This window comes from Taudactylus pleione, unplaced genomic scaffold (assembly GCF_031769625.1).
Source record: "Taudactylus pleione unplaced genomic scaffold, aTauple2 ptg000372l, whole genome shotgun sequence".
In the NCBI taxonomy this organism is placed as follows: domain Eukaryota; kingdom Metazoa; phylum Chordata; class Amphibia; order Anura; family Myobatrachidae; genus Taudactylus; species Taudactylus pleione.
The window spans coordinates 2,158,975-2,173,729 of record NW_028284773.1 but is presented as its reverse complement, the minus strand read 5'-3'; the positions used below and the strand labels follow the sequence as shown (position 1 = coordinate 2,173,729).

The 14,755-nt window shown below is 44.8% G+C and overlaps 1 protein-coding gene across 1 annotated transcript in view; it reads left to right on the top strand.

Moving 5' to 3' along the window:
- Nucleotides 1-14,755, top strand: part of MASP1 (MBL associated serine protease 1) — a 152,538-nt gene that overhangs the window by 74,827 nt on the left and 62,956 nt on the right. The window contains exons 6-8 of the mRNA XM_088444715.1: nt 10,365-10,512; nt 13,077-13,195; nt 13,582-13,660. Coding sequence (XP_088300841.1) covers nt 10,365-10,512; nt 13,077-13,195; nt 13,582-13,660 — 346 coding nt within the window. The remainder of the gene's footprint in view (nt 1-10,364; nt 10,513-13,076; nt 13,196-13,581; nt 13,661-14,755) is intronic.

Here is a 14,755-nt window from a genome sequence, read left to right as displayed (position 1 = left end):
CGACTTTTCCCGCCTGACTCGGATCTGAAATCGAGGCAAAACGTCATCATCCCGCCTTCCGGATCTGGCGGTACCCGCGTCGGCGCCATTTTCTCATTCGGCTGTGGACAGTGAAGAGGGAGGGTGGGAGTTAGGGCTGGCTGGGCTGTGTAGTGTAGTGTAGTGCAGAGTAGTGTTGTGCTGCGCTGTGCTGCTGTTGTCCATAGGGGCTGTGTCCACTACTTCAAAGTCCATAGGGGTTGGCTGTGTTGCGCTGTGCTGCTGTTGTCCATAGGGGCTGTGTCCACTACTTCAAAGTCCATAGGGGCTGGCTGGACTGTGTTGTGCAGTCAGTTGTCCATAGGGGCTGTGTCCACTCCAAAGTCCTGTGCAGTGTCCCAGTCCTAAAGGGGTGCTGTAGTGCTGTCCAGGGGGTGCTCTGTCCATCAGGGGTGCTCCCCCCAAGTGCTAAAAAAAAAAAAAAAATTCTGTGTTTGTGAATTGTGTGCGCAGTAGTCGCCCGTGCATCAACAAAGTAGTGCCAAGTGTGCGCCTGTGTCATAAGTAAAGGGCCGGCTGGCTTGACCGTTAAAGGGTGCTGTAACCCCCAAAGTACACTCCAAACCAAATAAAAAAATATTTTCTGTGTTTGTGAATTGTGTGCGCAGTAGCCGCACGTGCATCAACACAGTAGTGCCAAGCGTGCGCCTGTGTCATAAGTAAAGGGCCGGCTGGCTTGACCGTTAAAGGGTGCTGTAACCCCCAAATACACTCCAAACCAAATAAAAAAATATTTTCTGTGTTTGTGAATTGTGTGCGCAGTAGCCGCACATGCATCAACAAAGTAGTGCCAAGCGTACGCCTGTGTCATAAGTAAAGGGCCGGCTGACTTGACCGTTAAAGGGTGCTGTAACCCCCAAAGTACACTCCAACCAAATAAAAAAATATTTTCTGTGTTTGTGAATTGTGTGCGCAGTAGCCGCACGTGCATCAACAAAGTAGTGCCAAGCGTGCGCCTGTGTCATAAGTAAAGGGCCGGCTGGCTTGACCATTAAAGGGTGCTGTAACCCCCAAAGTACACTCCAAACCAAATAAAATGTTTTTTCTGTGTTTGTGAATTGTGTGCGCAGTAGCCACACGTGCATCAACATAGGAGCAGCGCCAAGCATGCGCCTGTGTCCCATAAGTAAAGAGCCGGCTGGCTCATTTCTTAAAGGGTGGTGTAACCCCCAAAGTACACTCCAAACCAAATAAAAAAATATTTTCTGTGTTTGTGAATTGTGTGCGCAGTAGCCGCACGTGCATCAACACAGTAGTGCCAAGCGTGCGCCTGTGTCATAAGTAAAGGGCCGGCTGGCTTGACTGTTAAAGGGTGCTGTAACCCCCAAAGTACACTCCAAACCAAATAAAAAAATATTTATGTGTTTGTGAATTGTGTGCGCAGTAGCCGCACATGCATCAACAAAGTAGTGCCAAGCGTGCGCCTGTGTCATAAGTAAAGGGCTGGCTGGCTTGACCATTAAAGGGTGCTGTAACCCCCAAAGTACACTCCAATCCAAATAAAAAAATATTTTCTGTGTTTGTGAATTGTGTGCGCAGTAGCCGCACGTGCATCAACAAAGTAGTGCCAAGCGTGCGCCTGTGTCATAAGTAAAGGGCTGGCTGGCTTGACCATTAAAGGGTGCTGTAACCCCCAAAGTACACTCCAATCCAAATAAAAAAATATTTTCTGTGTTTGTGAATTGTGTGCGCAGTAGCCGCACGTGCATCAACACAGTAGTGCCAAGCGTGCGCCTGTGTCATAAGTAAAGGGCCGGCTGGCTTGACCGTTAAAGGATGCTGTAACCCCCAAAGTACACTCCAAACCAAATAAAAAAATATTTTCTGTGTTTGTGAATTGTGTGCGCAGTAGCCGCACATGCATCAACAAAGTAGTGCCAAGCGTGCGCCTGTGTCATAAGTAAAGGGCCGGCTGGCTTGACCGTTAAAGGGTGCTGTAACCCCCAAAGTACACTCCAACCAAATAAAAAAATATTTTCTGTGTTTGTGAATTGTGTGCGCAGTAGCCGCACGTGCATCAACACAGTAGTGCCAAGCGTGCGCCTGTGTCATAAGTAAAGGGTCGGCTGGCTTGACCATTAAAGGGTGCTGTAACCCCCAAAGTACACTCCAAACCAAATAAAAATGTTTTTTCCTGTGTTTTTGAATTGTGTGCGCAGTAGCCACACGTGCATCAACAAAGGAGCAGCGCCAAGCGTGCGCCTGTGTCCCATAAGTAAAGAGCCGGCTGGCTCATTTCTCAAAGGGTGGTGTAACCCACAAAGTGCTCTATTCTCCAGCAAAAATAAAAAAATATTTTCTGTGTTTGTGTGCGCCTTAGCCGCACGTATATATCAAATCGATATAACATAAATGGAGGACCAAACTTTCTCCGATAAAAATAAAATAGAGAAAAATCAAGAACCACTTCCTCCTAGTGCTGAAGCTGCTGCCACTAGTCATGACATGGACGATAACATGCCATCAACGTTGTCTGCCAAAGCCGATGCCCAATGTCATAGTAGAGGGCACATACAATCCCAAATGGCAAAGTTCAGGAAAATGACCTTGAAAAAAACATTTAAATCATCTGAAGAGAAACGTAAACTTGCCAATATGCCATTTACGACACGGAGTGGCATGGAATGGCTAAGGTCTTTCCCTATGTTCATGACTAGTGGTTCAGCTTCACATGACGATGGAAGCCCTCCTCCCACTAAAAAAATCAAAAGAGTTAAGCTGGCAAAAGCACAGCGAAGAACTGTGCGTTCTAAGAAGATATCACAAATCCCCAAGGAGACTCCAAGTGTGGTGGTGGTTGCGATGCCTGACCTTCCCAGCACTGGACGGGAAGAGGTGGCTCTTTCCACCATTTGCACGCCCCCTGCAAGTGCTGAAAGGAGCACCCACAGTCCACTTGCTGATATGCAAATTGAAGATGTCACTGTTGAAGTACAACAGGATGAGGATACTGGTGTAGCTGGCGCTGAGGAGGTAGTTGGCAAGGAGGATTCTGATGGTGATGTGGTTTGTTTAAATCAGGCTCCGGGGGAGACAGTTGTTGTCCGTGGGATGAAAAAGCCCATCACGGTCATGCCTGGGCAGAAGACCAAACATTCCACCTCTTTGGTCTGGCAATATTTCTATCCAAATCCGGACAACAACTGTCTTGCCATATGTACCATATGTAAAGGTGAAATAAGTAGGGGTAGGGACGTCAACCACCTAGGAACATCCTCCCTTATACGGCACCTGCAGCGCGTTCATAAAAAGTTACTGCCAAGTTCAGAAACTTTGGCTAAGACCGTAAGCAGTCCAGGGACACCTAAATCCCGTTGTCCTGTTGTATCCAAGCGCCTGCAAACCACACCGTCAACTCCCTCCTCATCAATTTCCTCCTTAGTCAGGATCGGAAGTAGTCCTGCAGGCCATGTCACTGGCATGACTGACTCTCCTATCCGGGATTCCTCCGGAGGATCCTGCAGTGCTACGCCTACTGCTGCCGCTGCTGCTGTTGCTGCTGCTGGGAGTCGTTCATCATCCCAGAGAGGAAGTAGGAACACCACTACTTTTACTAAACAATTGACCCTCCAACAGTCCTTAGCGAGGAGGATGAAGTACGACAGCAGTCATCCTGAAGCAAAACGTATAACTGAGGCCTTGACTGCTATGTTGGTGTTAGACGTGCGTCCGGTATCCGCCATTAGTGCAGTGGGATTTAGACAATTGATGGAGGTAGTGTGTCCCCGGTTCCAAATCCCGTCTAGATTCCACTTCACTAGGCAGGCGATACCGAGACTGTACAGAAACGTCAGAAAAAGTGTCCTCAGTATCCTGAAAAATGCCGTTGTACCCAATGTCCACTTAACCATGGACATGTGGACAAGTGGAACAGGGCAGACTAAGGACTATATGACTGTGACAGCCCACTGGGTAGATGTATCACCTTACGCAGCAACAGCAGCAGCGTCACCAGTAGCAGCATCTCAGAAACGCCAGTTTGTTCCAAGGCAGGCTACGCTGTGTATCACCGGTTTCAGTAAGAGGCACACCGCCGACAACCTCTTAGAGAAACTGAGGGAAATCATCGCCCAGTGGCTTACCCCACTTAGACTCTCCTGGGGATTTGTGATATCTGACAACGCCACCAATATTGTGCGGGCATTACATCTGGGCAAATTCCAGCACGTCCCATGTTTTGCTCACACAATAAACTTGGTGGTGCAGAATTTTCTGAAAAGCGACAGGGGCGTGCAGGAGACGCTTTGGGTGGCCCGAAAAATTTCTGGCCACTTTCGCCATTCAGCGACTGCGTGCCGAAGACTGGAGCGCCAGCAAACACTCTTGAACCTGCCATGCCATCACCTGAAGCAAGAGGTTGTGACGCGGTGGAACTCAACCCTCTATATGCTTCAGAAGATGGAGGAGCAGCAAAAGGCCATACAAGCCTATACTTCCACCTATGACATAGGCAAAGGAGGGGGTATGCACCTGACTCAAGCACAGTGGAGAATGATTTCCGTGTTGTGCAAGGTTCTCCAGCCCTTCGAACTTGCCACACGTGAAGTCAGTTCAGACACTGCCAGCTTGAGTCAGGTCATTCCCCTCATCAGGCTTTTGCAGAAGCAGCTGGAGAAAGTGAAGGAGGAGCTAAGACGGAGCGATTCCGCTTGGCATGTGGGACTTGTGGATGAAGCCCTTCATTCGCTTTGCCAGGATTCCAGGGTGGTCAATCTGTTGAAATCAGACCACTACATTTTGGCCACCGTGCTCAATCCTAGGTTTAAAGCCTATGTGGTGTCTCTCTTTCCGGCCGACACAAGCCTGCAGAGGTGCAAAGACCTGCTGGTGAACACACAGTCAGCTGAAGCGGAACGTGACATGTCAACAGCTACTTCTTCATTATCTCCCGCAACTGGGGCTGCCAGGAAAAAACTTAGCTATCCTAAGCAACCCTCTGGCGATGATGCAGGGCAGGCAGGACCAAGTTTGGACATCTGGTCCCGACTGAAGGACCTGGCAACAATTTCTGACATGTCTACTGTCACTACATATGATACTGTCACCATTGACAGAATGGTGGAGGATTACATCAGTGACAGCATCCAAGTAGGCATGTCAGACAGTCCATACCTGTACTGGCAGAAAAAAGAGGCAATTTGGAGGCCCCTGTACAAACTGGCTCTATTTTACCTGAGTTTCCCCCCCTCCAGTGTGTACTGCGAAAGAGTGTTTAGTGCAGCCGGGAACCTTGTCAGCGAAAGGCGTAGGAGGTTGCTTCCACAAAATGTGGAGAAGATGATGTTCATCAAAATGAATTATCAACTCTTCCAGGGAGACCAGCCTCCAGAACGTACAGAGGGACCTGTGGTGGTGGATTCCAGTGGGGACGAGTTAATACTCTGTGAGGATGAGGATGTACACAACATTGAAGAGGGTGAGGAATCGGTGGATGAGGAGGATGAGGACGACATCTTGCCTCCGTAGAGCCAGTTTGTGCAGGGACAGATTAATTGGCAGCTTGTTTTGTGGGGGCCCAAACGAACCAATCATTTCAGCCACAGTCGTGTGGCAGACCCTGGCGCTGAAATGATTGCTTTGTTAAAGTGTGCATGTCCTGTTTATACAACATAAGGGTGGGTGGGAGGGCCCAAGGACAATTCCATTTTGCACCTCTTTTTTTTCTTTGCATTATGTACAGTTTGGGGCCTAGTTTTTCAAACTGCCATCCTGTCTGCCACTGCAGTGTCACTCCTAGATGGGTCACGTGTTTGTGCCGCCCACTCGTGTCGCTTAGCATAGTCATCCAGCTACCTCGGTGCAACCTTTTGGACATAAAAACACTATTGTGAGGTGTGAGGTGTTCAGAATAGACTGGAAATTAGTGGAAATTAAGGTTATTGAGGTTAATAATAGCATAGGAGCAGAAAAACCAACACATTCTGTGATTTTAGCTGTTTTTATGCTTTTTTAAAAAAAAATACAGATCCAAAACAAAAAACCCAGAACCCAAAACACGGAAGGGTGGTTTTGGCAAAACCAATCCAGATCCAAAACACGATGAAAGATTCAGATCCAAAACCAAAACACAAAACACGAAAAGGGGCCGGTGCACACCCCTAATATATATATATATATATATATATATATATATATATATATATATATATATATAAGAAAGTCTGTGTGCTGACGGTTATCAGTTCAGCAGCAAGGGTGCTTTTCTCAGCTAGACCCAAAGTCCATTGTTTGCAAGGGTAGCCAGAAATAATCATGTATAGGCATTCACCAGACATTAGGGATGGTGGTGCAGTGATCATGATTAAGGTCCCAGCGGAGGGTCGAAATGTCGATTTGTGATATCACTGCTATGCACATTGTTTATTGACAAATATCTTCCACAGCTCTCAAGGTAAAGCTGCCAAATCTTACATAGTTATTTAGTATCAAAAAAGTAAGCTATTAGATTACATAGCGACAAAGCGACAGAGTGAATTCATTGCTCTGTTTGTTTGTTTGTCTGTCTGTCTGGTTATGCATTTGTACACCCCAGCATCGATTGGGAAGAAACCAACACAAAGTGGTCCAGTTGGATCCTGGCCAGGTTTTATGGGGTTAGGGTCCCACTTGGACCTCCTGTTGGTGTACGCCGGGCAGAACTTTGACCCGGGGAGCCAGTTCGGAGCCTTCCACTAGATAAATTTGGATGAAAACGTCTCAGAAAAGGTAACATTGGATCCCAGAAGACATACTAGGGGGCTGAGGTCCCTGTCGGACCTCCCGTTTGTATACCATTGGTGTATGCTGGGCAGACATTTGACCTGGGTAGCCTGTTCCGGGCCATCCACTGGATGGATTTGGATGAAAACTTCACAAAGTAGTGGCAATTGGTCCGGGATGCCTAATGTAGTGGTTGAGGTCCCGGTCAGACCTCACTGTGGAGTGGGGCAGAACTTTGACCCAGGGAGCCTGTTCTGGGTCTTCCACTGGATGGATTTGGATGACATCCCATAATAAAACTTAAAAACTTGAAGATTTAAACCTGGGCAACGCTGGGCACTTTAGCTTTTTATATATATATATATATATATATATATATATATATATAATTACTGTGTATATATATATATTATATAAACAAATGTCCTTGCTCACTGACTCAGCAACGCCAAACGCCAAGCCAAAACCCCTGCACCTAGAAACATGAAAATCGTGGAGTATATGCCTTCCATGTCGTAGGTACTCACTAAGCAAGGATTTTTTGAAATTCGGCTCCTAAGGTAGTGAAAAGGTCTAAAATGTTTCCTCGCCCTGTGCACTGGCCTAACTGACTGACTCATCAATGATCATTAGAAATCCAAGGACCTGAGAACTTGAATTTCAGGGAGTATATTTCTTCCATGATGTAAGCACCCACTAAACAGAGATTTTTCAATATTTTCCCCTTTAAGGGAGTGAAAAGTGGTAAAATGTTTCCTCTCGACCAAGGTTATTGGGTGACAAAGCAACATGTCCCAAGTGCTGTGGGACTGACTGTAAACTCATTATCTGGGGTGGGATGTAATAGAGTTCTGGATCAGGCTCCTTTCCACCACAGATGACACCACTCAACAGCCAAAGCGTTTCAAGCATGTGGTTCTTCCTCAAGGCAATATGTGATGGAGTCCCATATTGTGAAGTGGTGTCATCTGTAGTGGAATGGAGCCTGAAACAAAAGTTGGTGACATTAGATGCCAGTTGTGTGGTGTTCCAAAGCCTCGATTCACTTTCAATCTATATGTATCAGACATACTGCTTTCTAGTAAAGTCTCCAATCTACATTATTTTTCTGTGGAAATGTGTGTTTAGATTTTGATAAATACATTTTTGGAAACAATATTTCAATTATATATATATATTGAAAGCCTTTTGTCCTGTGGGAAGCTTGAAGTGAACACCAAGCAAACAAGCAAAATATTCTGATTTCCAGTATTCACCCTTATCACATGATGTATAACCATTGAGCACCTTAGTACATGCTCCATTGCCCTATCCATCTTACCTGTATGCTGTTTTGAATTAGTTCTTGGGTGGAACTTCAGGTTTTAGGACTAGGCAACTATACATAAGGTATTTTAGCGCCATCTAGTGTTCCTATACATTACATTTAGTTTAAAAAAAACCTGCGTGTGTTAATAGGTGCACAGTGAAAAGCTACGCGCACACAAACACATTTTGTAGTTTTTATGACCTTTATTGTACTGTATGTGTTAGAAATTATGTGTATGCAGTTGTTGATACTGTGGAGTTACAGTATATAGGCTCACACCAGCAGATGACTCAAACTATGAACAGCCCAGTTACTTAACCAGTGGTGTTGGCTTATTGATAGACAACAGGTACAGCCATACTCACTGTTACATGTACAATTGTAATGGAGTGAAGCTTGAGCGGAACAGGGTCCTATACTGTACAACTCACCAGCCAGTTAGTGTATGCTGTGGGTAGTGGTGCAGGATGCTGGAACAGCTTTATGCAGGTATTCACTGGGGTTTCTCACATGGAGGTAAGCAGGAGACTACTATCTCCCACCATGTCATTCATGCACAGTATTTAGCAGTTGCGTCACAAGGGGATGTGGACCAAACCCGCCGAGGTGTGACACCAAAGTGCCGACTCCTCCTCATTCACAGGAGCCGGGTGCACACATTGTAGCAGTACTCTGCTCCTGACACAGTGAGGGAGCCGTCTCTGCACACAGAGAGGCTAAGGCCCCTGTCCGCGAGGCCACGTCCCCTTTTTTGCCCTCCCCCACACTGGGTGTCACTGCATGGAGGGACGCCACTGGTACTAAGTTGGCTGCAGTCACATGTGCAGGAGCACATCAGGTTGAAGGTCAGACCTTCCTGCAGACTCTGGGTCCTAGTACCCAGCATGTATGCACAGTATGAACATGTGACAGCTGATAGTAAAGAATGCAGTGAATTTCCTCTTGCCCCCATTAATGTTTCCTGAAGAGTGTGAAACAGTGATGTCATGGGATAGGTTGTTTTTATACTACATTGTCCTTTTGAACTACAGTATGAACAAAAGTGTAGCTGCTTTTATATAGGAAACATACTTTGCCTTCTGCTGATATATATTCTTAATAATGTTATTGTTTACTACTTTTGTCAGTCTCTCTCACTTGTGTCCTAAGGATGGCCTTTGATCAATATGATATGCCATTGATGGTTGATGGTTTCTCCGGTTGATGGTTTTTCCAGTTGATGGTGGAGAGCTGATGGTTCTGTCATTGATGGATGCCTGTCAGTGATGGGGTTTATTTTCCCTATGCAGGCGGCATTGGAGCTTAGCCCCTTCACAATATGTCGCTAAGCCCCATTCCCAAATCATGTTAAGCCACACCCCAAAAGTGATTGGCCCACAACCCGCCGAGCTCTACAGCAATGATGGACATCTATAGTTACAAACCATTGATGGTTCACTATTGATAGTTTCATGTCATCAATGTTACTCACCAAAGGCACCATTGATGGTTAACCTGCCGATGACTGTCCCTACTTTATCCCTACTGTCAGCACCTGCAGCATTTGCAGTACTGGTTGCTGATGGTGCTAACAGGAGGTAATAGTCCTGTCCTAACATCTCAGGGGAAGAAGACAGAAGTGAGGCTGTGTATGGAAATTTGCCAGCCAGTGAGAGCTGTAAGGGGAGGAAGGGGCCCCTTGTACCTAGACACACGCTGTTGGATATTATATAATAGATTGTACTTTATGGGCCTGATTCTGAGTCACACACAAAAGTAGATTCAGCAGCGTCTATTGGATGTGCTTGTCTGCTAGTGTAAGCTAATGGCCTACAATCTCCATCCCCTGTATACATCCATGCAGCCGAATGTGCAAGGACTGAGACACCCTTTTAGGACCCATGCATGCTGTGTAATACTGATTGGTGTGTCCTTATACGCCACCTTCGGTGCCACCATCGAAACTTGCACTATGGCAGGAGCAGTTTCTCCTTCTGACCATTGCCTCCTATGCTTGCAGCTGTGCATCTGTGAATGCTGCTGCTTGCATTGACATGCCCGCAACACTCATTTAATACGCTCACTGAATAGACCATTGTCATGTGCACTACTAGCCACTTCGCAGTATTGCCAACATATACCCATCACTTTTTCATACATACTGTTTGAATCAATTGCAACATCATCTTTGTTGGGGGTTTCAGAAATGTTCTCACATGTACAGTCGCAGATAATCACTGAACTACATGAACATTGGCATTGAGTGTGCTTTGCGTGCAGCTCAAAATCAGGCCCCATGTGATTATTACCTTTATTGTGTTTCATGGTGTATGGCCAGATCAAAGCTGGAAGAAGAGAATTTGGCCCAATATGTGGAGAGAAATCACCAGGAAGAATAGAAACTGGAAGCAACAGTGTTCAGATTCTTTTCCATAGTGACAATTCTGGGGAGAATGGAGGATGGAGGCTGTCTTATACAGTCACAGGTAACTTATTTAGTATAATTGTTATAGATGTTGACGTTGCTCACTTCATGTACCAATTTTAGGGACTCTTCCAGGAGCCCTTTAACTCTAGCCCAATAAGCCCCCGCTCACCACTATTAATCATTCACAGGGACATTTCTAAGGGAGGGGCTCCCAGTGCGAACAGTGAAAATGTGCCCCCTCCAACTCAGCATAGAATAGTAAGTTTGCGCACGCCCTGGAAAGGGGCGTGATCTCAAGGTAAGGGGAGTGGCCTCACATTAAAAGACTACATTATGCATAATTTACATTAACATAACCATAGAAATAGGGACAGCAACCAACTGCTGTTATCCTGTTAAAATTTCCAAGGCACACCATCAGCCAACCACACAGGAAAAAAAATTCCACATTGCTCCCCACAGAGGAAATAATATTGCTGTAAATAGAAGAAATAACTTTGCTCCCCACAGAAGAAATAAAATTGCTCCCCACAGAGGAAACAACATTGCTCCCCACAGAGAAAATAACATTAGTCTCAATAGAATAAATAACTTTGCTCCCCATAGAGGAAATAACATTGCTCTAAATAGAAAAAGTAATTTTGCTCCCCACAGAAGAAATAACATTGCCCCCCACAGAGGAAATAACATTGCTCCCCACAGAGGAAATAACACTGCTCCCCACAGAGGAAATAACATTGCTCCCCACAGAGGAAATAACATTGCTCCCCACAGAAGAAATAACATTGCTCCCCACAGAGGAAATAACACTGCTCCCCACAGAAGAAGTAACATTGCTCCCCAGAGAAGAAATAACATTGCTCCCCAGAGAAGAAATAACATTGCTCCCCACAGAAGAAATAACATTGCTCCCCACAGAAGATATAACATTGCTCCCCACAGAGGAAATAACATTACTCCCCACAGATGAAATAACATTGCCCCCCACAGAGGAAATAACATTGCTCCTCACAGAAGAAATAACATTGCTCCCCACAGAAGATATAACATTGCTCCCCACAGAGGAAATAACATTGCTCTCATTAGAAGTAACATTTCTCCCCACAGAAGAAATAACATTGCTCCCCACAGAGGAAATAACATTGCTCCCCACAGAGGAAATAACACTGCTCCTCACAGAAGAAATAACATTGCTCCCCACAGAAGATATAACATTGCTCCCCACAGAGGAAATAACATTGCTCTCATTAGAAGTAACATTTCTCCACACAGAAGAAATAACATTGCTCCCCACAGAGGAAATAACACTGCTCCCCACAGAAGAAATAACATTGCTCCTCACAGAAGAAATAACATTGCTCCCCACAGAGGAAAAAATATTGCTCCTCACAGAGGAAAGAACATTGCTCCCCATAGAAGAAATAACATTGCTCTCATTAGAAGTAACATTGCTCCCCACAGAAGAAATAACATTGCTCCCCAGAGAGGAAATAACACTGCTCCCCACAGAGGAAATAATATTGCTCCCCACAGAAGAAATAACATTGCTCCCCACAGAAGACATAACATTGCTCCCCACAGAGGAAATAGCATTGCTCCCCACAGAGGAAATAGCATTGCTGCCCACAGAGCTAAATGATATTGCTCCCCACATAGATAAATAACATTGCGTGGTGTCATGCAAATAATATAGAGATGTGCAATGTAAAATACTTACAGTAGTTGCGGAGCCCTGCTCGGACTATGCATCCTTAAGGCCATCCTCAGAATGCCGACAACAGGAGCTGCTCCTGCTCCAAAAAATAAAAGCTGCCTCTCCTCTCCTTACTCTCTCTCAGAGAGAGTGGCTGCCTGCCTGATCTGATCTCTGCTGGGTGCCCGGCCAGAGGTGGTGTCTCTCCCGCCCAGTCCCACTCTCAGATATGGCACGCTGGCTCTTCGGCATCTGGGCGTGCCTTAAATAACTTTCTCCTCTGCGCGGCTGCTCAACGTGACGTTGTGATGTCACAACACATGCAATGGATGGGGACGAGCCGGGACAGATAGGGAGGAGGAGCGGCAAACGCAGCAGCAGAATGTCAGCCGGCCAGTCCCAGCAAAGATACTGTGGCTGTGCTGTGAGTGACAGTAGGGGTTGGAGGCGGAGCGCCCTGTGCGGTTGCACGGGTCGCCCACCCCTAGGAATGGCCCTGATTATGCACAAGCCTGTCACATCAAAGTAAAGTCCAAAAATAGCTTCAGTGCACATGAGCTGACTCATACGTGCTCAGACATGCACAATGGACCCAGAATATCCATCCCTTCTACTTTCTCAAAACCACACATACTTTCACACATACTTTCCATGGTACTCCTTGAAGGCGGAACAAGTATAGTTTAAATAAGTGCAGCTACTACAGAAACCCCCCCCCCCCTATGGTGGACCACAGAACAGATGCACATCCTGAAGCCACACAGTTGGTCATATAGGCCCTTCAATATCACATGCAGATATATAACGTACATAGATGAAGACCTGCTAGCATTTACTATCAACTAATGAATGATATTAGAGTCACCCACTCTTTTCTAAAAATTGTAAGATTGTATCAAATCAACATTCTGAACCGAATGTCATTTTAGGAATTTCCTGTCCTGACCTCCAGCCTCCCCTAAATGGGAAAATGGAACCTCCTCAATCAAAATACACATTTAAAGACCAAGTTGTAATTAGCTGCAACGATGGGTATAGAGTTATTAAGGTGAGTAAAGTTTATTCATATACACACCTTAAAGTGATATATATAAGTCCAAAAACATATTGGTGGTGAAAATAATTTATAATATACATAACTAATGATGACACATTTATAGTAGTATAGCAGAGACAGGGCACTTACCATGAATCTCTGGACTATAGATTGCCCCTGATGATTATTCTCATTAACATGTATGATAACCATGAGATGCAGACTATAATAATAATAATAATAATAATAATAATAATAATAATAATAATAATAATGATGAGGTATTTAATAATGTAAATTATTTGAGCTGCCTGCTACTTCTTTTGATACCAAGGGTTGTATATAGTACTGTAATATGATGTTACTTAATCAATAAGATAAATGTTGTTTTTAACTAGGACAATATAGAGATGGATAGTTTCCAGATTGAATGCAGGAAAGATGGAACATGGAGTAACCAGATTCCAAGATGTCAAAGTAAGAAACTCACGATTTAATGAGTGTTGTTGATATCTGCCATTTGCACCTATAAAACATCTGCAGAGCATGTGACTCACTCATCTTGTGAAGCCTGTTCTGCACTATTACCATTACTCAAGCAGGCATAATGTTTGATGTATTGACTTAGCTGCTGGTTTTCAATACCTGTGTTTCTGCTTCAATTTTTATTGTGTTAATGTCTTTTCATCTGCATTGCCTTCATTTGTTCTTACATTCAATCACAAAAAAGGACAAACACTCTTACATTGCAGGGGCAAGCAAAGGATTCTCATAAAGGAGGGCGGAGATGGGATGCAAGTGTGTCTTTCACCAGAATCCTCATATTCTCTGCAAAACTATGCTGCACATTCAACATGTATATAGCACGCAACATTTCCTGCCGTGGGAAAACCTGTAAATCACACTATGCTGTAAAGAGGACCATTGCAAGTCTTTCTAAAGAGATAGGATATAAGTGTATATGCTTTTCTTAAACATACAATTTATGCTATCTAAGAGGAGCTTCTAGGAAATATTAATAACAAACTGTTCCCCCTCTCTTGCATATGAAACAATCAATTAACTAACTTGTTAATGATGTCTATACTCTGGTGGTCAGGTTTTTGCATGGAACCTATCTGCATGAATACTAATCTCCCTTTCCTCTTTTCTTTTCTTTTTTTTGTCTCCCCCCTACAATCCTCCCATTCCTCTCTTCTTTTCACAAAACTGCAGAGAAAGATATGAGGATGAGCTGAAGACTGGAATGAGAACAAGCTGCCACTGGCCTGTTGTCATTTGTCCCAATGTTACAGAACATTTTGCATACCTCTTATTTTAACAGCACAAGCTAGATGTGCATGTCATACACCACTGGAAGGTTTCCTGCAAGAGTGAGGCTGTACAATAAGCAGCCACTTCATCTACCAGTTCAGCCTGTTGCTCTCATTAAGTACTCACAGCACATTTGCCAGAGGAAACAATTATTATTACAGCGACTGGACAGCCTGTCTGCTGACTGCCTGCTCCACTAAAATGTAATTTGCATATACTTAGCTTTGGGTTTAATATTCAAGCAGCATTCCTTCCGTT